The sequence below is a fragment of the Salvelinus alpinus genome, chromosome 6, assembly GCF_045679555.1.
Source record: "Salvelinus alpinus chromosome 6, SLU_Salpinus.1, whole genome shotgun sequence".
Classification (NCBI taxonomy): domain Eukaryota; kingdom Metazoa; phylum Chordata; class Actinopteri; order Salmoniformes; family Salmonidae; genus Salvelinus; species Salvelinus alpinus.
Genome location: NC_092091.1, coordinates 16656238 through 16683778, shown reverse-complemented (window position 1 = coordinate 16683778; position 27541 = coordinate 16656238). Strand labels below are relative to the sequence as shown.

The following is a 27541-nucleotide window of genomic DNA, read 5'->3' as shown; positions in this document are numbered from 1 at the left end:
TTGCCTCCCTCCCTCCCTGTCTACCTAACTACCCACTTACCTGCCTGTCAGTCAGTCAGTCTGCCTACCCAGCCATCATTTAGTTGACTGATTACTGCTATGGTACAGTATATGGACAGAGCGATTGATTGACTGATTTAACATCACTTTTCACCCGGTGTTGGAACCGGTTCAAGGAACAGAACCGAAAACCAGAAAATATTGAACATTTTTGAGGAACAGAATCAGAACAAAAGTGATCTATACTGTTCCAGAACAAAACCGTTATTTTAAAAGCATGGAAACCGGTTAATAACATGAATTTATGTTTTGGGCATTTTTTTTCCAAAAATGCAACAAAGCGTGAATGCAAAGCCCTCTTTGCCAGTGTGTGTGCATGTGTAAGGTATCTGCCCCTCCTCCCGAAGCATAGTCTACTGTAGCTACTGAAGTTACAAGCGTGATTCAGAAATTAGGGAGAATGTTTTTTTCAATGCTAGAAAAAAGGGTTCCAATAGGGTTCTTCAGTTGTTGCCATAGGAGAACCCTTTTTGGTTCCAGGTAGAACCCTTTTGGGTTCCATGTAGAACCCTCTGTGGAAAGGGTTCTACTTGGAACCCAAAATTGTTAAACCTGGAACCAAAAAGGGTTATTCAAAGGGTTCTCCTATGGGGACAGCCAATGAACCCTTTTAGGTTCAAGAGAGCATATTTTTTTCTAAGAGTGTATTTAAGGATACTACAGTTATCACATTTCACTGTCTGAAGTTCAAAGACATTCAAAGTTCCTTCATAGAAGCCGCTCCTCTGTGGGTATAATTATGTGGGCCTAATTCAGACAAGGCAGGTCATAACAACAAGATGCCCAGCGTTTCAAGCCAAGCCTCCTCCTCCACCCTCTCTCACTCTCTCCCCACCTTGCGCCTTACACTTGTCTGTCTAACGCATGTAAATAGCTTGCCCGCTCCATAGCAAGCTGCTCTATCCGCACTGATTGGTCAATAAATTTAGAATTTTGAGGTTTGAAAAGGAACAGAAAGGAATGACATAAATCGTTTCGTTCTTTTTGGTATCGAAACGGTTCAGAACTTTATTTTCCTTGTTTGGAACAGTGGAACGTAACAAACTAAACAGTGATTATTTTTCAGAATGAAATTATTGGAAAATTATAAGGTCCCAAGCCCTGGTTTTCAGGATGTTATCTCTCGCACATTGCACTGCCTGACAAGCCCTGGTTTTCAGGATGTTATCTCTCGCACATTGCACTGCCTGACAAGCCCTGGTTTTCAGGATGTTATCTCTCGCACATTGCACTGCCTGACAAGCCCTGGTTTTCAGGATGTTATCTCTCACACATTGCACTGCCTGACAAGCCCTGGTTTTCAGGATGTTATCTCTCGCACATTGCACTGCCTGACAAGCCCTGGTTTTCAGGATGTTATCTCTCACACATTGCACTGCCTGACAAGCCCTGGTTTTCAGGATGTTATCTCTCGCACATTGCACTGCCTGACAAGCCCTGGTTTTCAGGATGTTATCTCTCGCACATTGCACTGCCTGACAAGCCCTGGTTTTCAGGATGTTATCTCTCACACATTGCACTGCCTGACAAGCCCTGGTTTTCAGGATGTTATCTCTCGCACATTGCACTGCCTGACAAGCCCTGGTTTTCAGGATGTTATCTCTCACACATTGCACTGCCTGACAAGCCCTGGTTTTCAGGATGTTATCTCTCACACATTGCACTGCCTGACAAGCCCTGGTTTTCAGGATGTTATCTCTCGCACATTGCACTGCCTGACAAGCCCTGGTTTTCAGGATGTTATCTCTCACACATTGCACTGCCTGACAAGCCCTGGTTTTCAGGATGTTATCTCTCGCACATTGCACTGCCTGACAAGCCCTGGTTTTCAGGATGTTATCTCTCACACATTGCACTGCCTGACAAGCCCTGGTTTTCAGGATGTTATCTCTCACACATTGCACTGCCTGACAAGCCCTGGTTTTCAGGATGTTATCTCTCACACATTGCACTGCCTGACAAGCCCTGGTTTTCAGGATGTTATCTCTCACACATTGCACTGCCTGACAAGCCCTGGTTTTCAGGATGTTATCTCTCACACATTGCACTGCCTGACAAGCCCTGGTTTTCAGGATGTTATCTCTCGCACATTGCACTGCCTGACAAGCCCTGGTTTTCAGGATGTTATCTCTCACACATTGCACTGCCTGACAAGCCCTGGTTTTCAGGATGTTATCTCTCGCACATTGCACTGCCTGACAAGCCCTGGTTTTCAGGATGTTATCTCTCACACATTGCACTGCCTGACAAACATACATGTAGTCTACGTACACATTTTGCGAGCTAAAATCATATTGACTTACTTATCAATACATTTTATGCATACATTACATTTCTATATTGGGGCGGCAGGTAGCCTAGTGGTTAGAGTGTTGGACTAGTAACCGAAAGGTTGCAAGATCAAATCCCCGAGCTGACAAGGTAAAAATCTGTCATTCTGACTTGCCTAGTTAAATAAAGGTAAAAATATCATATAAATACATTTGTGTTCTACATATTATAGTATACATATTTTAAAAATGATTCCATCCCTGTCAGTCACACTCCATTACAGTCCCTCTCCACAGTAGGCTGATGGTTGTGAATGACGGCTGACCTGGCCTGCTCTCTGATCCACACTGGGCCAATGCATGAAGTAGGAACTAGGCCAACAGGTGGAGCCAACTTCTCCACACTTAGCTTAGCAGCATGACTGACAGCCAAGGTGGCCCTTCACGCTCCACCTCCACAGGGGTGTAATGTCATAACAGAACACTTTGAGTTGCTAGAGCCCTGCTGAGAGGTAAGAGGTCTGTGGCTTAGTGGTCACAGATTACCTGAGGAAGATAATGGACTTACCTCGCGGTTGTCCAAGTCAGCCTGCACCAGGGTGCCTTTGAAGCATGGCTCTACGTAGCGCACGTAGTCAGTGTACTGTGGGGAGAAAAGACAAGGCAGGGCTGTAGTCCTGTCAACAGTGTAACACTGTTGTGATGTAACAGTGTAGTGGTGTAACAGGTAATGTGTGAAGGTGTGATAATGTAATGGGGATGGCTTAGTCAACTGAACACCAACTGAACACCACATTTCAACACATGGGAATCACAAAACCCTATGTTTGAGATGTGTTGTTCCATTGGTGCTTAGTGGCAGGAGGAGGGTTGACTCACAGCGATGACGTTGACAAAGTCGTTCTCCCCCAGTGTGTCCAGGATGGTGTTGATGGTGTGCTTGGCGATGGTCATCTTCAGACCCTTCATACTGCCACTGATGTCCACCACGATAATAATGTCCTTTGGTGAGGTGGCAGCCTGGATATACCTGGGGGACAGGGGGAGAGAGATAGGGTTACACCATAGTGTTACCATACTATGTGAGGATTCTCTACCTCTACTGTACTTGAGGCTTGTGTGGTCCAGGGTAGAGCACGGTGCATCGCAGGACCATAGGATGGAGGCCCCAGTCAACGGTTCTCTCACTTTCTCATGCTGCTTCATGAAAAAACGTTCCCCATATAAATCTCAACCCCTTGACATAACGATCCACATTCAATTAAAAAAGCGGTGTAGGCCTACAGCATACGGCACTGTATAACATCCCAACCACAGTGTCCCTCCCTATCAACTTAGTTTCAAAACATGACAAATGTAAATGCACACACACACACACACCTTTTTGGTATTTTTTGTATCTAGATGTTTATAAATAGGGACATATGGCATCCATGTGAACCCCACTGACCTGGGTATTGAGCTGTTGGTTAACCACTTAAGGAGCAGCTTAAAGTATTTCTAGGGGATCAGATCAGACTGTCCTGGCCTGGCCTGTCTGTGTCTTTCTGTGTTGCTGTGTTGCTGTGTTCCGAGCCTTGGGTGCTATCCTTGCCACTAATCTGAAAGTCAGGGGCAGCCCAGGTCCCAGGATACTCTCTAACTGAGTGGAGAGATACAGTGGGGAGAACAAGTATTTGATACACTGCCGATTTTGCAGGTTTTCCTACTTACAAAGCGTGTAGAGGTCTGTAATTTTTATCATAGGTACACTTCAACTATGAGAGACGGAATCTAAAACAAAAATCCAGAAAATCACATTGTATGATTTTTAAGTAATTAATTTGCATTTTATTGCATGACATAAGTATTTGATACATCAGAAAAGCAGAACTTAATATTTGGTACAGAAACCTTTGTTTGCAATTACAGAGATCATACGTTTCCTGTAGTTCTTGACTAGGTTTGCACACACTGCAGCAGGGATTTTGGCCCACTCCTCCCTACAGATCTTCTCCAGATCCTTCAGGTTTCGGGGCTGTCGCTGGGCAATACGGAGTTTCAGCTCCCTCCAAAGATTTTCTATTGGGTTCAGGTCTGGAGACTGGCTAGGCCACTCCAGGACCTTGAGATGCTTCTTACGGAGCCACTCCTTAGTTGCCATGGCTGTGTGCTTTGTGTCGTTGTCATGCTGGAAGACCCAGCCACGACCCATCTTCAATGCTCTTACTGAGGGAAGGAGGTTGTTGGCCAAGATCTCGCGATACATGGCCCCATCCATCCTCCCCTCAATACGGTACAGTCGTCCTGTCCCCTTTGCAGAAAAGCATCCCCAAAGAATGATGTTTCCACCTCCATGCTTCACGGTTGGGATGGTGTTCTTGGGGTTGTACTCATACTTCTTCTTCCTCCAAACACGGCGAGTGGAGTTAGACCAAAAAGCTCTATTTTTGTCTCATCAGACCACATGACCTTCTCCCATTCCTCCTCTGGATCATCCAGATGGTCATTGGCAAACTTCAGACAGGCCTGGACATGCACTGGCTTAAGCAGGGGGACCTTGCGTGCGCTGCAGGATTTTAATCCATGACGGCATAGTGTGTTACTAATGGTTTTCTTTGAGACTGTGGTCCCAGCTCTCTTCAGGTCATTTACCAGGTCCTGCCGTGTAGTTCTGGGCTGATCCCTCACCTTCCTCATGATCATTGATGCCCCACGAGGTGAAATCTTGCATGGAGCCCCAGACCGAGGGTGATTGACCGTCATCTTGAACTTCTTCCATTTTCTAATAATTGCGCCAACAGTTGTTTCCTTCTCACCAAGCTGCTTGCCTATTGTCCTGTAGCCCATCCCAGCCTTGTGCAGGTCTACAATTTTATCCCTGATGTCCTTACACAGCTCTCTGGTCTTGGCCATTGTGGAGAGGTTGGAATCTGTTTGATTGAGTGTGTGGACGGGTGTCTTTTATACAGGTAACGAGTTCAAACAGGTGCAGTTAATACAGGTAATGAGTGGAGAACAGGAGGGCTTCTTAAAGAAAAACTAACAGGTCTGTGAGAGCCGGAATTCTTACTGGTTGGTAGGTGATCAAATACTTATGTCATGCAATAAAATGCAAATTAATTATTTAAAAATCATACAATGTGATTTTCTGGATTTTTGTTTTAGATTCCGTCTCTCACAGTTGAAGTGTACCTATGATAAAAATTACAGACCTCTACATGCTTTGTAAGTAGGAAAACCTGCAAAATCGGCAGTGTATCAAATACTTGTTCTCCCCACTGTAGGTAGGGCATCCATATACTACCCAAAGCTCATCAACATGGCTTGTTGAATACCTGGAAGCTGGAAATGCTACTGATTGGCCAGTTAAGAGGATATCCTCCCTCGGGCCTAGGGAGACCCCACCGCCTAACAGCAGTGATTGGAGACTCATACTGGACTGCATACGACGGTAAATCAAGGTCCTGACTCTCAGTTGTCAGTAATTATATCATGGTACTTGTTGTTGGAGCAGGGTTGATAATCACAGTTTCCATCCCATTCCTTAAACTGCCAGCTCAAGTGTCGTGTGGGTGCAATACATGGCCAAGTCCTAGGACCTACCACACTAGAGCAACATATCCATGGCACTACACACTCTCTTACCACTGGCTAAGTAAAGTAAAGTAGGGGGAATGCTGTAGTGATGTTTTGTTCAATTTAAAAAGCCAAAAAGTAAATAAATGACACCACTAAAATAGATAAAAGCTTGCGTATAGATGTCACATAAGCCTATACAGTCTTAAGGTATATGAGGTCACATGACTTTAATCTCTCTCTCTCAGGAATACCTGGACTAATGACTCTCTAGAGACAGCAGGAGCGGTAGAGATACTCTGAATGATCGGCTATGAAAAGCCAACTGACATCTACTCCTGAGGTGCTGACCTGTTGCACCATCTACAACCACTGTGATTATTATTATCTGAGCCTGCTGGTCATCTATGAACATTTGAACATCTTGGCCATGTTCTGTTATAATCTCCACCCGGCACAGCCAGAAGAGGACTGGCCACCCCTCATAGCCTGGTTCCTCTCTAGGTTTCTTCCTAGGTTCTGGCCTTTCTAGGGAGTTTTCCTAGCCACCGTGCTTCTACACCTGCATTGCTTGCTGTTTGAGGTTTTAGGCTGGGTTTCTGTACAGCACTTTGTGACATCAGCTGATGTAAATAATATAAATAATATGATATAAATAAATTTGATTGATTGATGTCTTAGTGTCTAGCTCCTCCCCTTATCATGATACCAGGAAGTGTCTTACTCTGGTCAAGGTCGATGCCACCCAGAGGCTACTAGTAGATTTACTAATAGCTTACCAGTTACGGTTCCTGCAGTCAAACGCAGCCACACCATTCGAATCTGGAGTCCATTTGATACCTGTATAAAAAATAGTCACACCATCTCTACAGTGAGTAAACATCATGGCATCCATTAAAATCCTACAACATTATATTGAAGTCGACATCTTACAGCCTCCCGAGTGGCATAGCGTTCTAAAGCACTGCATGAGGCGTCACTACAGACCCGGGTTCGATCCCAGGCTCTGTTGCAGCCGGCCGCGACCGGGAGACCCATGAGGTGGTGCACAATTGTCCCAGCGTCGTTAGGGTAGGGTTTGGCCGGCTGGGATGTCCTTGTCCCATCGCGCTCTAGCAACTCCTGTGGCAGGCCGGGCGCATGCATGCTGGCATGGTTTCCAGTTGTATGGTGTTTCCTCCAACACATTGGTGCGGCTGGCTTCCTGGGTTAAGCGAACAGTGCGGCTTGGCAGGGTAATGTTTTGGAGGATGCACGGCTCTCGACCTTCGCCTCTCCCGAGTCCGTACGGGAGTTGCAGTGATGGGACAAGACTGTAACTACCAATTGGGGGTAAAAACAAATACAGTTGACATCGTAAAACAGATGGTATTCTATGGTTTCTTTTTGATAGTATGCTTTTTGTTTTGCTTTGCTATATTTTCTGTTACGCTATACTCTGGATTTATACACTATTATACCATAGCACTGTTGAATACTCGTTTTTGATTGGCTTGAAGGGCATTCTAGAGCGTGCATTATTTCCCTATAACGCATGGTGTAATTGAATGACTATGAAGTTCATTCTTACATGTTCTATGTTTGTCCTCCTTTTGAAAGCAAAACCCGAAATGAAAACATTATTGGTATTGTTGAATTAGATTTTCAAAATCGCAAGCTAGGATGATGGTTTGGTTAGCTAAGCTAGCAAGTCTGTTTTCTTGGTTATCATAGTAACTACTGTAGCTATCTAGTAAACTTGTCACATTTCTACTGGCAAATTAATACATTTCTAGGGGTAAATATGTTAATTTATAGCCATAGTATGAAAGGAATAATCAACTCAGGGCTCTATGTATTCTCTGGAAAATGACGCAACTCTGTGAAAGGTTAGTTCCACAACGCTAAGGAATCGTGGAACACACGTTCCACATCATGCATTATCTTCCAGAGAAGGCATAGCCCATCGTGATTATCCCTTATTAACCACACTTTTCAATACACTATTCTGTGCTGCTATCAGTTGTATGGAGCTGACTGAGGGCTCCAAACATGATAGTTCTTTGCTTAGTCCTTTTATTTATATCTAGGCATGTCAGTTAAGAACAAATTCTTATTTACAATGACAGCCTAGGAACAGTACGTTAACTGACTTGTTCAGGGGCAAAACAACAGATTTTTACCTTGTCAGCTCAGGGATTTGATCTAGCAACCTTTCGGTTACTGGCCCAATGCTCTACCCACTAGGCTACCCGCCGCCCTTTACAGTGGAGGATGGTGGAAGGAGCTATAGGAGGACAGGCTCATTGTAATGCCTGGAATGGAATGAATGGAACGGAGTCAAACGTGGCTTTCATATGTTTGATGTGTTTGATACCATTCCAATTATTCCATTCCAGCCAATACAATGAGCCTGTCCTTCTATAGCTCATCCCACCAGTTTCCTCAGGTCTTTTACCAGGGTAGATTCTGAAGAATCCTGAGGAGCTGCCAAAGTACTGCCAGGTGAGGGTGGGGTCTTTCTGGAAGTTGTTCATGAACACGTCATTCAGAGCCTCCGACCAGTAGATTCCATTGAGGATGTAGGCATCTTTCCACAGAGGAGAAAGAGAGAGCAGCAAATTAGTGGGATGGAAAGTGTGACATCACATATAGTAACTGTCACCTGTTTCACTTTAAAGAATGACTAAGCCACACCTAACCCAATTTTCATGCTAATCTCTCATTGAATTCAAAATCTGTATTTCATGCATAGATAAGTTAGGATCTGGACCCAAGGGCCTGAAAACAATTATTGTTTGAACTTCATCACACACACCTTTGTTGTAGACGTTGGTTGGAACCTGTACGTCACTCTGCATTGTGTTGACTGGCAGGTTGTTGAAATGCTCATTCTTCTCCAGAGGAAACTCACCACCCAGCTCTACGAAGTTACCATCTTCATCTGCTGTGTTCACCAGCATGGAGTTATAGTAGTCAAACTGGAGAAGGCCAGCAGTGGAACGGTGGAAAAGTTAGATTCATAAACTATCATTGGAGAATTGTTGTAAGTCGAGTAACATTAGAAGTGTACAGCCTATATTTTATCTGAAAAAGGCTTCTGCTCATGGTATAGTGTGTTTTTGTGGTCATCAAAATGTGCATGATAGTTAGGCATTTCATTTTCTCTATTGTGGTACTGTGGCAAAGGTTTGTGATAATCATATTAGCAGTACTTTGATAAATCTGAGATCTCATATTCCCACAGACAGATAGAATGACAAACCTCTAGCGTTTTGTTGAAGTCGTGGTACAAATCTGCATCCTCCGCAGACTCAGCCAACCTCTAAGGAGAAAATAAAGATATTTATTTAAAGACGTTTCTTAAATCGCCAGCCTAACCACAACACACACGGTAACAGTTCTGTGGGTGGTAACTCAAAGATGGTATGCTGTAGCAGGCGACATCAACTGGCGGCCCGATGGCCAAACCTGGTCCGCAAGGTAATCTAATGTGTTTTAGGTTGTCTTAGTTAAAAGTAAGAAGAAAAAAACCCTTGGCCTGAGAGAGACCTCTGACCTCTGACCTCTGTACTCACCTTAACTGACTTCATCTTGGACCCCAGCATTCTCTCCATGTCCTCTGCAAAGTCCCTCACTTGATCTCTCCCATCGATGTCCACTATCTTAATAATGGACTCCACATCTTTGAGTTTCTGTAAAGAGCATGGGAGGGGATATTCAACAACGCCTTCTACTATGATTAATACAATGCCTTCGATCATCTGCTTTCCATTTTTGTACAGGAAATAAAATAAAGCTAATGTTTTATTGTCAAACTACATGTATCATTTTTTCTCTTAGAGCTGATTGATCGAGATAAGTTAAGTGTGAGCCATTAGTTCAAGCCATTTGAGGTACCTGTGAATAAGTAGAGGGCGGGAGTCCAAACAAAGCCAGCGGAGTCCTCTGGATTTAGTTTAATTTTAAGTCTTAATTACTCGATTAAGTCACTCACTAATCCCAATTAATCCAAGCAACCCATATACTGAAGGCTGAAGGCTTCCTACGGTGTATACTGAGGTTAATAGAGCAGTCTTGTGTGAATAGCTCTGGTGGGGAGAGAGTTCAACCATGCTGGATACCGGTGTTTTTACTCAGGCAATTCACAGGCTTCAGTTTCAGTTCAACGTCTAGTTTTTATTTAGATTTGGTTGAGTTGTCAACTAATGTGAATTCAATGTGAAATCAACAAAATATGTTAAAAGTTGTGTGGAAAAAAATTGAAAATACCCTTACGTTGATTACTTTTTGCAAATCCAATTAATTTCCCACGTTGATTCAATGTCATCACATAGATTTTTGGGGGTGGAAACAACGTTGATTGAACCAGTTGTTTCCCAGTGGGATGAGTCCACAATGGTCATCATTATATCAGATATTGAGGTAGACATGTAACATAGACTACATCAGCATACCATTAAATAGTAGTCATAGTAATGGAATAATTAGTGTAGAGACAAAGAAAACAAACAAACATTCTTAAAACAGGATTGGAACATTACTATATGAAACAAGTACAGGACATAACATCCTGATGATCATTATGGTAAAGTGTTCCTGATCCTGTTAGTAGCCTAGCTGCCCTGTGGCCTGTGTGTCTCTGTCTGCTGCCCGGGGCCACTAGCTGTGCCAAGTCTCTCCCTGACCTGATCTGACCAATGCAACCTAAGGGGTGAGGAAGCCCTTTAGATAGAGTGTGAACACCTGGCTCTGGCACCAACATCACACTCACTGACTTGGTGGACATAATGAGATTACAGGTAGCAGGTGGTGATAGAGGAGAATATGGGGCGCCACAGGAGGTTAAGACACGTGGTGAGACAAGGAACGAATGGGGCGGATGGTCATCAGTGTAACGCTATGGAGCATCTCAGATGGAAATGGGAAATAATGAGTGGTTCGTCTTTCGGTGAAAAGACTATGTGCAAATTGTGATTGTAGTTTGTCTAACAAAAAGCCACATATTTTACCTTTTGTAGAATGTTAGCTCCAGAGTATCTTGTGGTAGTCTCGCGTAGTTGCACTGAAAGGATATTAGCCCAAAACTGGACTCTGAAACAGACACAGAGCGAGAGAGAGAGAGAGATTGGTGATGAGGGTTACTAGATAATCTATCATCCCGTCCATGACAGAATATAATTACCAAGATTTTTTGGCCTTGCTGTCTACATGGCGTTCAAAACCCAGACAGGATCCATGTGCCAAAAAAGTCCATGAATATCACAACCGTAATAACAAAATGTTTATTAATCCAAATAGACAGTAGAAAGTTCCAGGTGTCCTTTAAGCACATGATGGGGTTTTAAGGCACCTCTCTGTATATCAACAGACAGACAGAGAAATTGTGTTGTACTGAAATGAAATAGAATGCTGTGGAACGTTATTGGTTTGCTCCTCATAACCTCATCTGAGATTGCTTTAGAACTCTTTGTTGCTCTTTTGTCAGGATGTTGTGTAGAATCCTGAGGTAGGAATGTCTGCTCGTACCATGTACCTTTATGAAGGATGCTACAGAAGCCATTGTATTACTGTCACTCATAAATTTAACAGGGTTCAGTCTACTACAATAATGATGTGAAATCCATAATGCAATGCGGCACTCCATTAAACAGGATGGAACTGAATTAGGATAATATTCAGACCCCTTGACTTTTTCCACACTTTGTTACGTTACAGCATTATTCTAAAATTGAATACATTGTTTTTCCCTTCATCATTCTACACACAATACCCTGTAATGACAAAGCAAAAACAGATCTTTAGAAATCTTTGCAAATGTATAACAAAATAAAAAAACTGAAATATCACATTTACATAAGTATTCAGACGCTTTACTCAGTACCTTGTGGAAGCACCTTTGGCAGCAATTACAGCCTCAAGTCTTCTTGGGTATGACGCTACAAGCTTGTCACACCTGTATTTGGGGAGTTTGTCCCATTCCTCTCTGCAGATCCTCTCAAGCTCTGTCAGGTTGGATGGAGAGCGTCGCTGCACAGTTATATTTAGGTCTCTCCAGAGATGTTCGATCGGGTTGAAGTCCGGGCTCTGGCTGGGCCACTCAAGGACACTAAGAAGCCCCAAAGCCACTCCTGCTTTGTCTTGGCTGTGTGGTTAGGGTCGTTGTCCTGTTGGAAGGTGAACCTTCGCCCCAGTCTGAGGTCCTGAATGCTCTGGAGCAGGTTTTCATCAAGGATCTCTCTGTACTTTGCTCTGTTCATATTTCCCTCGATCCAAACTTCTTCCATTTAAGAATGATAGAGGCCACTGTGTTCTTGGGGACCTTCAATTCTGCAGATATTTTTTGGTACCCTTCCGCAGATCTGTGCCTCAACACAATCCTGTCTCGGAGCTCTACGGACAATTCCTTCAACATCATGGCTTGGTTTTTGCTCTGACATGCGCTGTCAACTGTGGGACCTTATATAGACAGGTGTGTGCCTTTCCAAATCATGTCCAATCAATTGAATTTACCACAGGTGGACTCTAATGAAGTTGTAGAAACATCTCAAGGATGATAAATGGAAACAGGATGCACCTGAGCTCAATTTCGAGTCTCATAGCAAAGGGTCTGAATACTTATGTAAATAAGGTATTTCTGTTTTTATTTTTAATATATTTGCAAATTTCAAAAAACCTGTTTCCACTTTGTCATTATGGGGTATTGTGTGTAGATTGGTATAAATTGAAAAAATCCTCATCCATTTTAGAACAAGGCTGTAACGTAACATGTGGAAAAAGGGAAGTGGTCTGAACACTTTCTGAATGCACTGTACAGGTAGATGAATATTATCCATGAACTGCATACTAGAGCTGGGATGACAAACTGAAAATGATCAACACCATCATTGCCGATCACTTATCGCAGGCATTTTGCTGATATCGCTTATTACAAAAGTAGCCTATACTAGAGAAATGTGAAGTTTGAAGTGAAATAATTTGCTAAAATGGGTGATAGTCAATGGTACAATTGATGGCTACAACTATAAACGAGTAGTAGTAGTTTAAAGGATAATAATAAAAACTGTGGTGCACGTTGTTAAAATTTATCGTTATCACTTCAATTCAGGCCTCAGTGGTAACCTGTATTGGAAACCACACAATAGCATCAGTAAATGATAATACAAGGTAAAGAAGTATAGGACATGGGTGCAATGGCAGGTACTGTACCATTGGAATTGGAGTCAAGGCCTAACTACTGTATAGTATAAAGCTTAGTGATGAACAGGAGCAGCTTTAGAGGTTAAGTTCATTAGGATTCCCATTAGGCACATGCGGCAGCTACTCTTCCTGGGGTCCACATAAAACATACACATACATTACAAAGTACAGAACAGTTCAAGACAAGAGCAACATAAGATAATACGTTAAATTCAAAAGACAAAATATAAATAAAAGTTATATATTGAAAAGACAGCAAGAGACAACAAAAAATACTATTTACACACTATTCACACACACATATATATATATATTCATATTCTTATATACAGTAGAGTTAAATTAGAGCTTTACAGAGAGGAGAGACGCTGTGATACAGGATGTTTCTTCTCTGTTTATCTGTGGTAGAGCATTCCACGATGACATGGCTCTATACATAACTGAGCAAAGCATTCAATCTGTTTTTGGTGTGGGTACCGTGAAGAAACCCAAAGTGGCATGTCTGGTGGGGTATGTATATCTGGGTATGCCTGTTTGAAGTGTATGCAAATAGATTATACAAGTGGTTTTCAACACACACATGTTTCTAAACAAGACTAGAAGAGAAGTAGTCCATTTCTCTTTAACCCTCAACCATGAAGGAATATGCATGTTGTTGAAGTTAGTTCTGTGTGTGCAGTTAAGTGCAAGAATTGCTGCTTTGTTTTCAGCCAGCTGCAGCTTTTCTAGGTATTTCAAATCAAATCACATTTTATTAGTCACATGAGCTGAATACAACAGGTATTCGGCGCATGTGTCTACACCTTACAATGAAATGCTTACTTACGAGCCTCTAACCAACAATGCAGTCTTAAAAAATACTGATAAGAACAAGAGATAAAAGTAACAAGTAATTAAAGAGCAGCAGTGAAATAACAATAGCGAGACTATATACAGGGGGGTACCGATACAGAGTCAATGTGCGGGGGCACCGGTTATTTGAGGTAGTATAAACATGTAGGTAGAGTTATTAAAGTGACTATGCATAGATGACAACAGAGAGAAGCACTGGTGTAAAAAGGGGGTGGAGGGGGCACTGCAAATAGTCTGGGTAGCCCTTTGACTAGATGTTCAGGAGTCTTATGGCTTGGGGGTAGAAGCTGTTTAGAAGCCTCTTGGACCTGGACTTGGCGGTCCGGTACCGCTTGCCGTGCGGTAGCAGAGAGAATAGCTATGACCCTATGACTAGGGTGGCTGGAGTCCTTGACAATTTTTAGGGCCTTCCTCTGACACCGCCTGGTATAGAGGTCCTGGATGGCAGGTTAACTTGGCCCCAGTGATGTACTGGGCCGTTCGCACTACCCTCTGCAGTGCCTTGCGGTCGGAGGCTGAGCAGTTGCCATACCAGGCAGTGATGCAACCAGTCAGGATGCTCTCGATGGTGCAGCTGTAGAACCTTCTGAGGACCCATGCCAAATATTTTCAGTCTCCTGGGGAGGAATAGGTTTTCTCTTCACGACTGTCTTGGTATGCTTGGACCATGTTAATTTGTTTCTGATGTGTACACCAAAGAACTTGAAGCTCTCAACCTGCTCCACTGCAGCCCCATCAATGAGAATGGGGGCATGCTCTGTCCTCTTTTTCCTGTAGTCTGTTGGGGTAGGTTCCTTGTTCCTTGTCAATCATTGGCTATTGGTGAAATCAGCAATCAGACAATATCTTTAAGTAAATCAATCAAACCTTTATTAATGCAATTGCAGCCAGAAGTTGACAACGGGAACATAGCACGCACGTTTCCGAGTAAGTTCTGCAAAATAGGAAAGGTCCAAGTTGCTTTAATATGCTTGTAATCAACCCTTAGTGATGTAACCCCTAACACCTTCTACTCATGAGACCAAGTCCATGCATATACAGTTATACAAACTTGCAGGAGAGAACAATAGTCCAGTGTTTTCAAAGGGCTCAACAGTAATTTTCCACTCCCGTGTGGCTTACAGTGGTATGTCTGACTTGTCTCTTATCTCTTTCAATCCCTTGCAGGGTTCTGTGTCTATGAATCTCTTTTAGCCTTGAGGCGCTTTCTCACAGACACCCTGTGTTGACTGCAATAACTCATACATCTCTCAGACCGTTTCTTATAGAAGCAGAGACTAGAAAAGAACTGTGGAACAATATTAAACCTTATAATGCATATATATATATTGCTAATCTGTAGTCCAGGACCATATAAATGTAGTGGGGGAGGGGTCTTATAGCCCTTCCCCTTCTATTAATACAACATAAGCAAAATCAATTATTAAAATACATCAATAATTTGGTGCAGCACCTATCATGACCCCAAGGTGACCCGATCAAGTCCACAATCATCTCCTTTGTCTTGATCAAGTTGAGGGAGAGGTTGTTGTCCTGGCACCACATAGCCAGGTCTCTGACCTACTCCCTATAGGCTGTCTCGTTGTTGTCGGTGATCAAGCCTACCACTGTTGTGTCATCGGTAAATGTAATGATGGTGTTGGAGTCGTGCCAGGCCGTGCAGTCATGAGTGAACAGGGAGTACAGGAGGGGACTGAGCACGCACCCCTGAGGGGCCCCTGTGTTGAGGATCAGCGTGGCGAATGTGTTGTTACCTACCCTTACCACCTGGGGGAGCCCGTCAGGAAGTCCAGGATCCAGTTGCAGAGGGAGGTGTTTAGTCCCAGGGTCCTTAGCTTATTGAGCTTTGAGGGCACTATGGTGTTGAATGCTGAGCTGTAGTCAATGAATAGCATTCTCACATAGGTGTTCCTTTTGTCCAGGTGGGAAAGGGCATTGTGGAGTGCAATGGAGATTGCATCATCTGTGGATCTGTTGGGGCGGTATGCAAATTGGAGTGGTCTAGGGTTTCTGGGATGATGGTGTTGATGTGAGCCCTGACCAGACTTTCAAGGCACTTCATGGATACAGACATGAGTGCTACGGGTCGGTAGTCGTTTAGGCAGGTTACCTTAATGTTCTTGGGCACAGGAACTATGGTGAACTGCTTAAAACATGTTGGTATTACAGACTCGTACAGGGAGAGGTTGAAAATGTCAGTGAAGACACTTGCCAGTTGGTCAGCGCATGCTCGCAGTACACGTCCTGGTAATCCATCTGGACCTGCGGCCTTGTGAATGTTGACCCGTTTAAAGGTCTTACTCACATGCGGAGAGCGTGATCACACAGTCTTCCGGAACAGCTGGTCTTCTCATGCATGCTTCAGTGTTACTTGCCTTGAAGCGAGCATAGACGTTTAGCTCGTCTGGTAGGCTCGTGTCACTGTGTTCCCCTTGTTGTGTTCCCCAAGCCCTGCCACATCCACCGTGTTCCCCAAGCCCTGCCACATCCGACAAGCGTCAGAGACGGTGTAGTAAAATTCGATCTTAGTCCTGTATTGATGCCTTGCCTGTTTGATGGTTCGTCGGAGGGCATAGCGTGATTTCTTATAAGCTTCCGGGTTAGAGTCCCGCTCCTTGAAAGTGGCAGCTCTAGCCTTTAGCTCAGTGCGGATGCTGCCTGTAATCCATGGCTTCTGGTTGGGGTATGTACGTACGGTCACTGTGGGGACGATGTCAAAGATGCACTTATTGATGAAGCCAATGACTGATGTGGTGTACTCCTCAATGCCATCGGAGGAATCCCGGAACATATTCCACTCTGTGCTAGCAAAACAGTCATGTAGCTTAGCATCTGCTTCATCTGACTTTTTTATTGATCAAGTCACTGGTGCTTTCTGCTTTAATTTTTTGCTTGTAAGCAGGTATCAGGAGGATAGAATTATGGTCAGATCTGCCAAATGGAGGGTGTGGGAGAGCTTTGTATGCTTTTCTATGTGTGGAGTATAGGTGGCCCAGAGTTATTTTCCCTCTGGTTGCACATTTAACATGCTGATAGAAATTTGGTTAAACAGGTTTAAGTTTCCCTGCATTAAAGTCCCCGGCTAGTAGGAGCGTCGCCTCTGGGTGAGCGTTTTCTTGTTTGCTTATGGCGGAATACAGCTCATTCACTGCTGTCTTAGTGCCAGCCTCTGACTGTGTTGGTATGTAAACAGCTACAAAGAATACAGATTAAAACTCTCTCGGTAGGTAGTGTGGTCTACAGCTTGTCATGAGATTCTCTAGCTCAGGCGAGCAATAGCTCGAGACAGCCTTAGATATCGTGCAGCAGCTGTTGACCGCTGCCCCTTGTCTTACCAGACGCCGCTGTTCTATCCTGCTGATACATCGTATAACCAGCCAGCTGTATGTTGATGTTGTTGTCGTTCAACCACGACTCGGTGAAACATAAGATATTATAGTTTTAAATGTCCCGTTGGTAGTTTAATCTTCCTCGTAACTCAACGATTTTATTGTCCAAAGATTGCACGTTTGCTAGCAGAATGGAGGGAAGTGGGGGTTTATTCGATCGCCTGTGAATTCTCAGATAGCAGCCGGACCTTCGACCCCTCTTTCTCCGCCTCCTCTTCACGCAGATCACGGGGATCTGGGCCTGTTCCAGAGGAAGCAGCGTATCCTTCACGTTGGGCTCGTCAGAGTCGTGAAAAGAAAAAGAGGATTCTGCTAGTCCGTGGTGAGTAATCGCAGTCCTGATGTCTCGAAGTTATTTTCGGTCATAAGAGACGATAGCGGCAACATTATGTACAAAATAAGTACAAAAATAAGTTACAAACAACGCAAATAAGCAAACAAAAAAACACAATCGGCTTGGGGCACGTAAAACGTCGGCCATCTTCTCCGGCGCCATCTTGTGTTTCTTTGCTGCACCTGACCATTATACAGGACAGTAATCAGCATGGAACAAGACCAGAGCCTGAACAACTAGTACAGTTTATCTTCGTGTAAAAAACGTAAAACACATTTTTTATAAAAGACATTCTTCACAACAACTTTGTCAATATGACTTGGCCATGAAACTGGCATTGTGTAGTGGATAAACTAGATGGCCCCTTCTGGCCTAACAGGGCCCTGGGGCACTGGAGCCAGCAGACTGGGACAGACTGGCAGAGGAGTTAGAAGTTGGGCTGGGCTGGGAGAGCTAGCTTGATCTCGTTAGAATATGAAGGCCAGCAGTCAGACATTAGAGCAGACTGGATCTGTGCAGCCTGGGCTAGGAGCTCGGTGTTGTAGGAACCTGTGGGGCGGCCCATCCCCCGAAGTGACTCTTATTAACTGTATGCAGGGATGCCTTTGTGTTGTCTTAGGAATGCTGCATTATCTCACCAACACACATTCTGTCACACCTCTGTGATGAAGAGGTTCTGTCATCTTTACATCCCGTAGGTCTGATATTTGATTGGAGGTTAACTCAACAGTAATGCTATTGGTCAACAACTCATCACTGCTTTTACCTATTCACTACCAAGGCCACGGCATGCATACTTCAGGAGAGCCTGGGTCTGGGTCAGTCTAGGTTCAGTTGTGAAACAAATGCTGCCAGCATCCACTGAAAATCAATCACTAATCACTTTCTCTCTCTCCTCCATCTCTCTCTGACCCCCTCCATGACTCTCTCTTCTTTGTTCCTGACCTGTGCTGGTGAGATACCTACACTGTCTGTCTTTCTCTCTCTCTCTCCACCCCAGGGACTCTTGGAGCATGTCCTTTCGGGCTAGGACTTCTCTCTCTCTTTCTCCATCTCTGATCATGCGTAGAGTAATCTTGGTAATCTCTATGTAATGCTTGTTAATGTTTTGTAATTTAAGCTTCATGCCTTGTATTTGATTTTATTCATTTTACAATGTTATTAAATATCTGCCTTCAGTATTCCACTCACAGACCAATTCTAGCTAGTCAGCGTCAACTCATTGCCTAATGCTTGCTTACATATTTGAATTATCTTTATGGAGTCAGATAAACATTTGAATAGGATAATTGCATAGTCTTATCACGGGCTACAGAGGAGGTATATACGGTATATAATATACATATGATAAATATTCCGTCACTACAAAGTGGGCTGGGAGCTGCAGGTGGTGCAGCCTGCAGGCTATAGAGCCCAAACAGACACAGTCAGGATTATGGCACTATGGCTCAGCTCAGGATAATGCTGTATATAGGATCAGATATAGGATTAGATATAGGATCAACTGATGGGCTTAAAGGGTCCCAGCGGGACACATACACACTGCACATTGCCGTTACACAGCAGTGTTGTGTATTCATTTGTGTGTGTGACTGTGCGTTTGTGTGCATCTGTGTGTGTGTGTCTGGCTGTGTGAGCAATATCAAAGCAGATTTGTTTAACCAAAGATATAACATATTGTTAACATTCTCTCCCAAATCAAGCAACGCTCATTCCGACTACTACAGTCGTGCTGAGGCTTCAGGCGGTGATGGACCCAGCGGGGTGCAGGTTAACACACAGGAGGTTCCTCTGACTACACACTCCAATCTGCACGACCATCTGTGTGGGCCTCTGTGTGTGTATGTGTACATACTATATATATATATGTGTGTGTGTGTGTGTGTGTGTGTGTATGTATATGTATATATATATATATATATATATATATATATATATATATATATATATATATATATGTGTGTGTGTGTGTGTGTATCACAGCCACCAGCCCGGCCAACATGTTATCCTGCAGTGTCTTGCAGATAACAGTGGTCAACTGATCGTATGCACTTTTACATTTGGACCACTTCCTGCTGACTGACTGACCACCGCTGAATGACTGACCACCGCTGACTGACTGACCACCGCTGACTGACTGGCCATTGCTGAATGACTGGCCATTGCTGACTGACTGGCCACTGCTGACTGACTGGCCACCGCTGAATGACTGGCCACTGCTGACTGACTGGCCACCGCTTAATGACTGACCACCGCTGAATGACTGACCACTGTTGACTGACTGGCCATTGCTGAATGACTGACCACTGCTGACTGACTGGCCACCGCTGAATGACTGACCACCGCTGACTGACTGGCCATTGCTGAATGACTGACCACCGCTGACTGACTGACCACCGCTGAATGACTGACCACCGCTGAATGACTGACCACCGCTGACTGACTTGCCATTGCTGAATGACTGACCACTGCTGACTGACTGACCACCGCTGAATGACTGACCACCGCTGAATGACTGACCACCGCTGACTGACTGACCACCGCTGACTGACTGGCCATTGCTGAATGACTGACCACTGCTGACTGACTGGCCACCGCTGAATGACTGACCACCGCTGAATGACTGACCACCGCTGACTGACTGACCACCGCTGACTGACTGGCCACCGCTGAATGACTGACCACTGCTGACTGACTGGCCATTGCTGAATGACTGACCACTGCTGACTGACTGGCCACCGCTGAATGACTGACCACTGCTGACTGACTGGCCATTGCTGAATGACTGACCACCGCTGACTGACTGGCCACCGCTGAATGACTGACCACTGCTGACTGACTGGCCATTGCTGAATGACTGACCACTGCTGACTGACTGGCCACCGCTGACTGACTGACCACCGCTGAATGACTGACCACCGCTGAATGACTGACCACCGCTGACTGACTTGCCATTGCTGAATGACTGACCACTGCTGACTGACTGACCACCGCTGAATGACTGACCACCGCTGACTGACTGACCACCGCTGACTGACTGGCCATTGCTGAATGACTGACCACTGCTGACTGACTGGCCACCGCTGAATGACTGACCACCGCTGACTGACTGGCCATTGCTGACTGACTGGCCACCGCTGATTGACTGACCACCGCTGACTGACTGGCCACCACTGAATGACTGACCACCGCTGAATGACTGACCACCGCTGAATGACTGACCACCGCTGACTGACTGACCACCGCTGACTGACTGGCCATTGCTGAATGACTGACCACTGCTGACTGACTGGCCACCGCTGAATGACTGACCACCGCTGAATGACTGACCACCGCTGACTGACTGACCACCGCTGACTGACTGGCCACCGCTGAATGACTGACCACTGCTGACTGACTGGCCATTGCTGACTGACTGACCACTGCTGACTGACTGGCCACCGCTGAATGACTGACCACTGCTGACTGACTGGCCATTGCTGAATGACTGACCACCGCTGACTGACTGGCCACCTCTGAATGACTGACCACCGCTGACTGACTTGCCATTGCTGAATGACTGACCACTGCTGACTGACTGGCCACCGCTGAATGACTGACCACCGCTGAATGACTGACCACTGCTGACTGACTGGCCATTGCTGAATGACTGACCACTGCTGACTGACTGACCACTGCTGACTGACTGGCCACCGCTGACTGACTGACCACCTCTGAATGACTGACCACTGCTGACTGACTGGCCACCTCTGACTGACTGACCACTGCTGACTGACTGGCCATTGCTGAATGACTGGCCACCGCTGAATGACTGACCACCGTTGACTGACTGACCACCGCTGACTGGGATTCCGGTGGTAGACAAAAAAAACCACGATTCTCAGTGCAAAAGACAATGACGTCCTATGCCAAATGTTGCCTGATGGGAACTAAGATTAGTAAAGTTATCAAATTCTCATACATAAACAGTTCAAGAGTAGCTGGTCAAGTATCTTCTATCTGTGACACACTCGTGTAAAAACCAGTAGAGCCTCATTATTGTTATTTTATTGTGTTTCTTATTTTTTTGTTTATTTTCGTAAATATTTTCTTAACTCTATTTTCTTAAAACTGCATTGTTGGTTAAAGGCTTGTAAGTAAGCATTTCACGGTAAGGTCTACAACACCTGTTGTATTTGGCGCATGTGACAAATAAAATTGTATTTTATTTTATTTGAGCTGTCGGCGGTAAGCTGTTGGCAACTTTGAAGAGCGCGATAGCTCTGGGTCAATCAGTATGATTTTCGACTTGACTCAAGTATTTAAATGTATGTAAGATCAGGAGAATATGGCGTTTGTCCAGCGCCAGCCCTGTAAAAGCCTACAAATACAATCTACAGAAACCCAGACAATCACAGAACAGCCAGCTCTCCCCATTGTGCCTAGGGGAAATAGTGATGCACTTTACCACAAAGACAAGTCTAGACTATTCCCACATGGGAAATATAATGTAAGGAACCACTGGACAAACAGTCCATCACATCAGCACACTAAGTGACCCGATGATGAGGTTTGTTCTCTTCCAGCTGAGTAAAACAGTGGCTGATTTCCACAAGAGGAGAAAATCTGGATTTTGAAAGTAAGAGGGGGAAAAAATCAGGGCTTTGTCACAATCACATCAAATCATGTTGTGCGACTGGCCTGGATGCCGGCTGGCTCTGTCCCCTAATGTGGTGGGATGAGAGATGAATGTGGACACAGGGCCAAGCGGGCAGAGAGCAGAGGGCAAAGTGTGGGACTCAACCGTGATTAATCTCCCAGGCTCATGTGACCTTTTTGAGGGCTGTGGTTTTGGTGACAGTTGGATGGGGTTAAATTATAGCAGAGGGAGAGAAACGGATGGAGAGGAGAGAGGAATCGGGGTCAATGTGTAATCAGGCCTTAAAACGCACCGAACAGCAGCTGACTGCAGATAAACAACAAGCACCAGCCAGTCAGCCAGTCAGCCAGTCAGCCAGTCAGCCAGTCAGCCAGTCAGCCAGTCAGCCAGTCAGCCAGTCAGCCAGTCAGCCAGTCAGCCAGTCAGCCAGTCAGCAGTCTATCAGACAGAACGTATCAGAATAGAGATTCAATCTCCTCCTTATATGCCATTTATCAGACAGTTTAATCCTCCTCATCTATAACTGGGCTGGATTCGACCTGTCAGACATTTTATCCTCAAACATTTTGCAAGAGCAACACTTACATTTGTTAGAAGTGAGAAAGTCAGTCACTTGCATCCATCCTCTTTTACTGCTGCTGAACCGTAGTCAGGGTGACAAGATGCTGAGAAAACTATGGAGACCCATCAGCATCAACTAGAGGATTGCGACAGACCACATAGATATAGGAGATAGTATAGTGAGAATACCACTGATCTGAGTGAATTGCTCAGCATAGACTTGTGCCACTTGTGCCTCTAAATTTGGCATGAGCCCTCAGATCCTCAGAAAGTTCTACAGCTGCACCATGTAGAGCATCCTGACTGGTTGCATCACCGCCTGGTTGCATCACCGCCTGGTAGCATCACCGCCTGGTAGCATCACCGCCTGGTAGCATCACCGCCTGGTAGCATCACCGCCTGGTTGCATCACCGCCTGGTAGCATCACCGCCTGGTTGCATCACCGCCTGGTTGCATCACCGCCTGGTTGCATCACCGCCTGGTTGCATCACCGCCTGGTATGGCAACTGCTCGGCATCCGACCGCAAGGCGCTACAGAGGGTAGCGCATACGGCCCAGCACATCACTGGGGCCCAGTTCCCTGCAATCCAGGATCTCTATACCAGGCGGTGTCAGAGGAAGGCCCTAATAATTGTCAAAGACTCCAGCCTCTCAAGTCACAGACTGTTCTCTCTGCTACCGCACGGCAAGCAATACTGATGCACAAAGTCTGGAACCAACAGGACCCTGAACAGCTTCTACCCCCAAGCCATAAGACTGCTAAATAGTCAGTTAAATAGTTAACCAATAGTTACGCGGACTATCTGCATTGACCTTTTTTGCACAAACTCTTTTGGCTCATTACATACGCTGCTGTGACTGGTTATTATCTATCTATCCTGTTGCCTAGTCACTTTACCCCTACCTACAGGGTTAAAGTATATGTACATACAGTGCCTTCGGAAAGTATTCAGACCCCTTTACTTTTCCCACATTTTGTTACGTTACAGCCTTATTCTAAAATGGATGAAATTGTTTTTTTCCTCATCAATCTGGGATATTGTGTGTAGATTGATGAGGAAAAAATATAATTTAATCCGTTTTAGAATAAGGCTGTAACGTAACAAAATGTGGAAAAAGTCAAGGGGTCTGAATACTTTCCGAGTGCACTGTATCTACCTCAATTTCCTCATACACCTACACATGAACTTAGTACTGGTACCCCGTGTATATAGCCATGGTAACGTTACTCATTGTGGATTTATTCCTTGTTATTTCTCTAATTTCTCTCTCTCTGCGTTGATGGGAAGGGCCTATAAGTAAGCATTTCACTGTTAGTCTACACCTGTTGTTTACCAAGGATGTGACAAATAACATTGTATTTTATTTGGATTTGACACACAAAGCATCAGTAGGCTATATGAAACGTTAAAGGAGAGACTGTTGGAGGTGAGCAGTACTACATAGTTTTAAGGGTCTACTCACGTCTCAGGCGGTATCTTCATCTGAGCTTGAGCAGTGAAGCAGAACCAGCTGAAACACAGGATCCACAGACCCAGCCTCAGCCCTGTGGGGGTTCCTCTGGGTCCCAGCCTCAGCCCTGTGGGGGTTCCTCTGGGTCCCAGCCTCAGCCCTGTGGGGGTCCCTCTGGGTCCCAGCCTCAGCCCTGTGGGGGTTCCTCTGGGGCCCAGCCTCAGCCCTGTGGGGGTTCCTCTGGGTCCCAGCCTCAGCCCTGTGGGGGTTCCTCTGGGGCCCAGCCTCAGCCCTGTGGGGGTCCCTCTGGGTCCCAGCCTCAGCCCTGTGGGGGTTCCTCTGGGTCCCAGCCTCAGCCCTGTGGGGGTTCCTCTGGGTCCCAGCCTGTTTGTTTCTCCACCTGATCTGGCTCTGGGTTGTAGTCCCATCCTGCTCGGGTCCACTGTGTCGCCTGAGGAGGACATCCGTACGGCTCCGCTGGCTATGGCTCCTCTCCAATATCTCAGTCAGCACAAAACAACAACAACACACTTCAGGATCAGCAAGCCTCAGGAAAGTGTTGAGGAACATCCCAATGAGTCTGCAGGGTTAGGGTTAAGTTTCCTCATGTCGGCTAAAGGAAGTGGAAGACTCTGACGTTCTTTTTGACTGTGTTGAATGTGTGCCGACTGCTCTTCTCCTCAGTGTGCGTGAATATCCGGTGTCTGGATCCTGTCATCCTCCAACCCTTTCTCTCCTTATTTTCTCATCCTCTCAAAACCACAGGTCAACCTCTCCTCTTTACAATCCTAAAGCACCACAACCTGCTCCTGTTGCCTTCTGGTGTTGGAAGATCAGAAGCTATAAAACACTCCAATATGACACAATGAAGAGGCAGTATTTAGATCACTGTGACCTGTCCATCAACCACGACCAAGACATTCTAACAAGTATTCATCAGAAGTTCACCATGCAGTGGTCATTCACATGGATCTAGAGTGCGGTAGTTCCTATGCGTCCTGCCGGTGAAGGATCCCCTCCTGGTCCCTGGTAGCCCAGAACAGATGAAAAGGTTACGCAGAGACCAGACCAGACAGACGTGCCGTCACACTGACAACATCAACGGCCAGATAAAAATATCCAGAGATAGAGGCAGGAGGGACGCATGTAGCAGCCATTGATTTGCCGACGCTGCCTTCTCTGACAGTCACCCAATTTAGGGCATAATCTACTTGGATTAAAACTCCCTACCCCAACCGACAAGGGGATAGGAGAGAGAGAGGAAGGGAGGGGTGGATAGAGGGAGGTAGGGGAGTAGAGATGAGGGAGGTAGAGGAGTAGAGAGGAGGAGGGAGGGGATTAGAGAGGAGGAGGGAGGGGAGTAGAGAGGAGGGAGAGGAGTAGAGAGGAGGGAGGAGGGGAGTAGAGAGGAGGGAGGGAGGGGAGTAGAGAGGAGGGAGGGAGGGGAGTAGAGAGGAGGGAGGGGAGTAGAGAGGAGGGAGGGAGGGGAGTAGAGAGGAGGAGGGAGGGGAGTAGAGGAGGGAGGGGAGTAGAGAGGAGGGAGGAGGGGAGTAGAGAGGAGGGAGGGGAGTAGAGAGGAGGAGGGAGGGGAGTAGAGAGGAGGGAGGGAGGGGAGTAGAGAGGAGGGAGGGGAGTAGAGAGGAGGGAGGGAGGGGAGTAGAGAGGAGGAGGGAGGGGAGTAGAGAGGAGGAGGGAAGGGAGTAGAGAGGAGGGAGGGAGGGGAGTAGAGAGGAGGGAGGGAGGGGAGTAGAGAGGAGGGAGGGAGGGGAGTAGAGAGGAGGGAGGGGAGTAGAGAGGAGGGAGGGAGGGGAGTAGAGAGGAGGAGGGAGGGGAGTAGAGGAGGGAGGGGAGTAGAGAGGAGGGAGGAGGGGAGTAGAGAGGAGGGAGGGAGGGGAGTAGAGAGGAGGAGGGAGGGGAGTAGAGAGGAGGGAGGGAGGGGAGTAGAGAGGAGGGAGGGGAGTAGAGAGGAGGGAGGGAGGGGAGTAGAGAGGAGGAGGGAGGGGAGTAGAGAGGAGGAGGGAAGGGAGTAGAGAGGAGGGAGGGAGGGGAGTAGAGAGGAGGGAGGGGAGTAGAGAGGAGGAGGGAAGGGAGTAGAGAGGAGGAGGGAAGGGAGTAGAGAGTGGGGAGGGGAGTAGAGAGGAGGAGGGAGGGGAGTAGAGGAGGAGGGAGGGGAGTAGAGAGGAGGGAGGGAGGGGAGTAGAGAGGAGGAGGGAGGGGAGTAGAGAGGAGGGAGGTAGAGGAGTAGAGAGGAGGAGGGAGGGGAGTAGAGAGGAGGAGGGAGGGGAGTAGAGAGGAGGGAGGGGAGTAGAGAGGAGGGAGGGAGGGAGGGAGGGGAGTAGAGAGGAGGAGGGAGGGGAGTAGAGAGGAGGAGGGAGGGGAGTAGAGAGGAGGAGGGAGGGGAGTAGAGAGGAGGAGGGAGGGGAGTAGAGAGGAGGGAGGGAGGGGAGTAGAGGAGGGAGGGGAGTAGAGGAGGGAGGGAGGGGAGTAGAGAGGAGGAGGGAGAGATCGAAGCGGAGAATTGGATGAGGGGTTTGTTTTATCTAGAAGGATTATAGTGATTTCTGGAGACAGGCCCTTGTCAATCCAATCAGTGGATGAATAAAAGCCCCAACAGGTAGTTTTTAGTGAAGGAGGTGTTGGACTGTCTGGGACATCTAGCAGAGCCTGATACTCCCCTCCAACATCAACAAAAACACGTTTACCAAGCCAGCTCCCGCCCGGCAACTCTGGCACTGTGGCACTCTGGTACAGGAGCACCGCTAAGCAGGGATGGAGCAGTACTGAGTGAACACACTCACTCACTCACGCATGCACGCACACACATACACACGCACATCTTTAAAAAAACGTATGTTAGTATTTTTGTCTTGATAACACTTTGGAAACAGTGCTGCAGTGAGGCTAAGTGATAAGGGATGTACAAGTGGGACATCAACTAGAGGTACTTTAAGACTAATCTCCTTTAAAACATCTATTAGAGGAGACGAGCACTAAGCTGCTACTCTGCTGACCTAAGGGATCTCATGGTCTCATATTCAGTGTCTTATCCATGACCTCCAATAGAGAATAGGGTTTAGACTCCATAACGGTTTGGAGCATTTGGCACTAATCAAAAACGGTCAATTTCTAAAATGACACTTTGAGCTAAACCTATCAACCCATAGTTGTCCTTGGTAGAGACTGAAGTCAAGACAAGAGCTCCCTCTGCTGGCATTCAAGGAAACACGCAGGCGTTTATCTCTGGGA

The 27541-nt window shown here is 46.0% G+C and overlaps 1 protein-coding gene across 1 annotated transcript in view; it reads right to left on the bottom strand.

The window, feature by feature from the left end:
• The window catches only part of LOC139578241 (voltage-dependent calcium channel subunit alpha-2/delta-4-like), a 77642-nt gene extending 52109 nt beyond the window's left edge, over positions 1 to 25533 (bottom strand). The window contains exons 1-9 of the mRNA XM_071405588.1: positions 24308 to 25533; positions 10880 to 10961; positions 9446 to 9562; positions 9133 to 9192; positions 8686 to 8848; positions 8326 to 8457; positions 6668 to 6728; positions 3210 to 3360; positions 2899 to 2973 (exon numbers count right to left, since the gene is read on the bottom strand). Of these exons, the coding sequence (XP_071261689.1) occupies positions 2899 to 2973; positions 3210 to 3360; positions 6668 to 6728; positions 8326 to 8457; positions 8686 to 8848; positions 9133 to 9192; positions 9446 to 9562; positions 10880 to 10961; positions 24308 to 24759 (1293 nt within the window). The 5' untranslated portion in view covers positions 24760 to 25533. The remainder of the gene's footprint in view (positions 1 to 2898; positions 2974 to 3209; positions 3361 to 6667; positions 6729 to 8325; positions 8458 to 8685; positions 8849 to 9132; positions 9193 to 9445; positions 9563 to 10879; positions 10962 to 24307) is intronic.
• Between the last annotated feature and the right edge of the window lie 2008 nt (positions 25534 to 27541).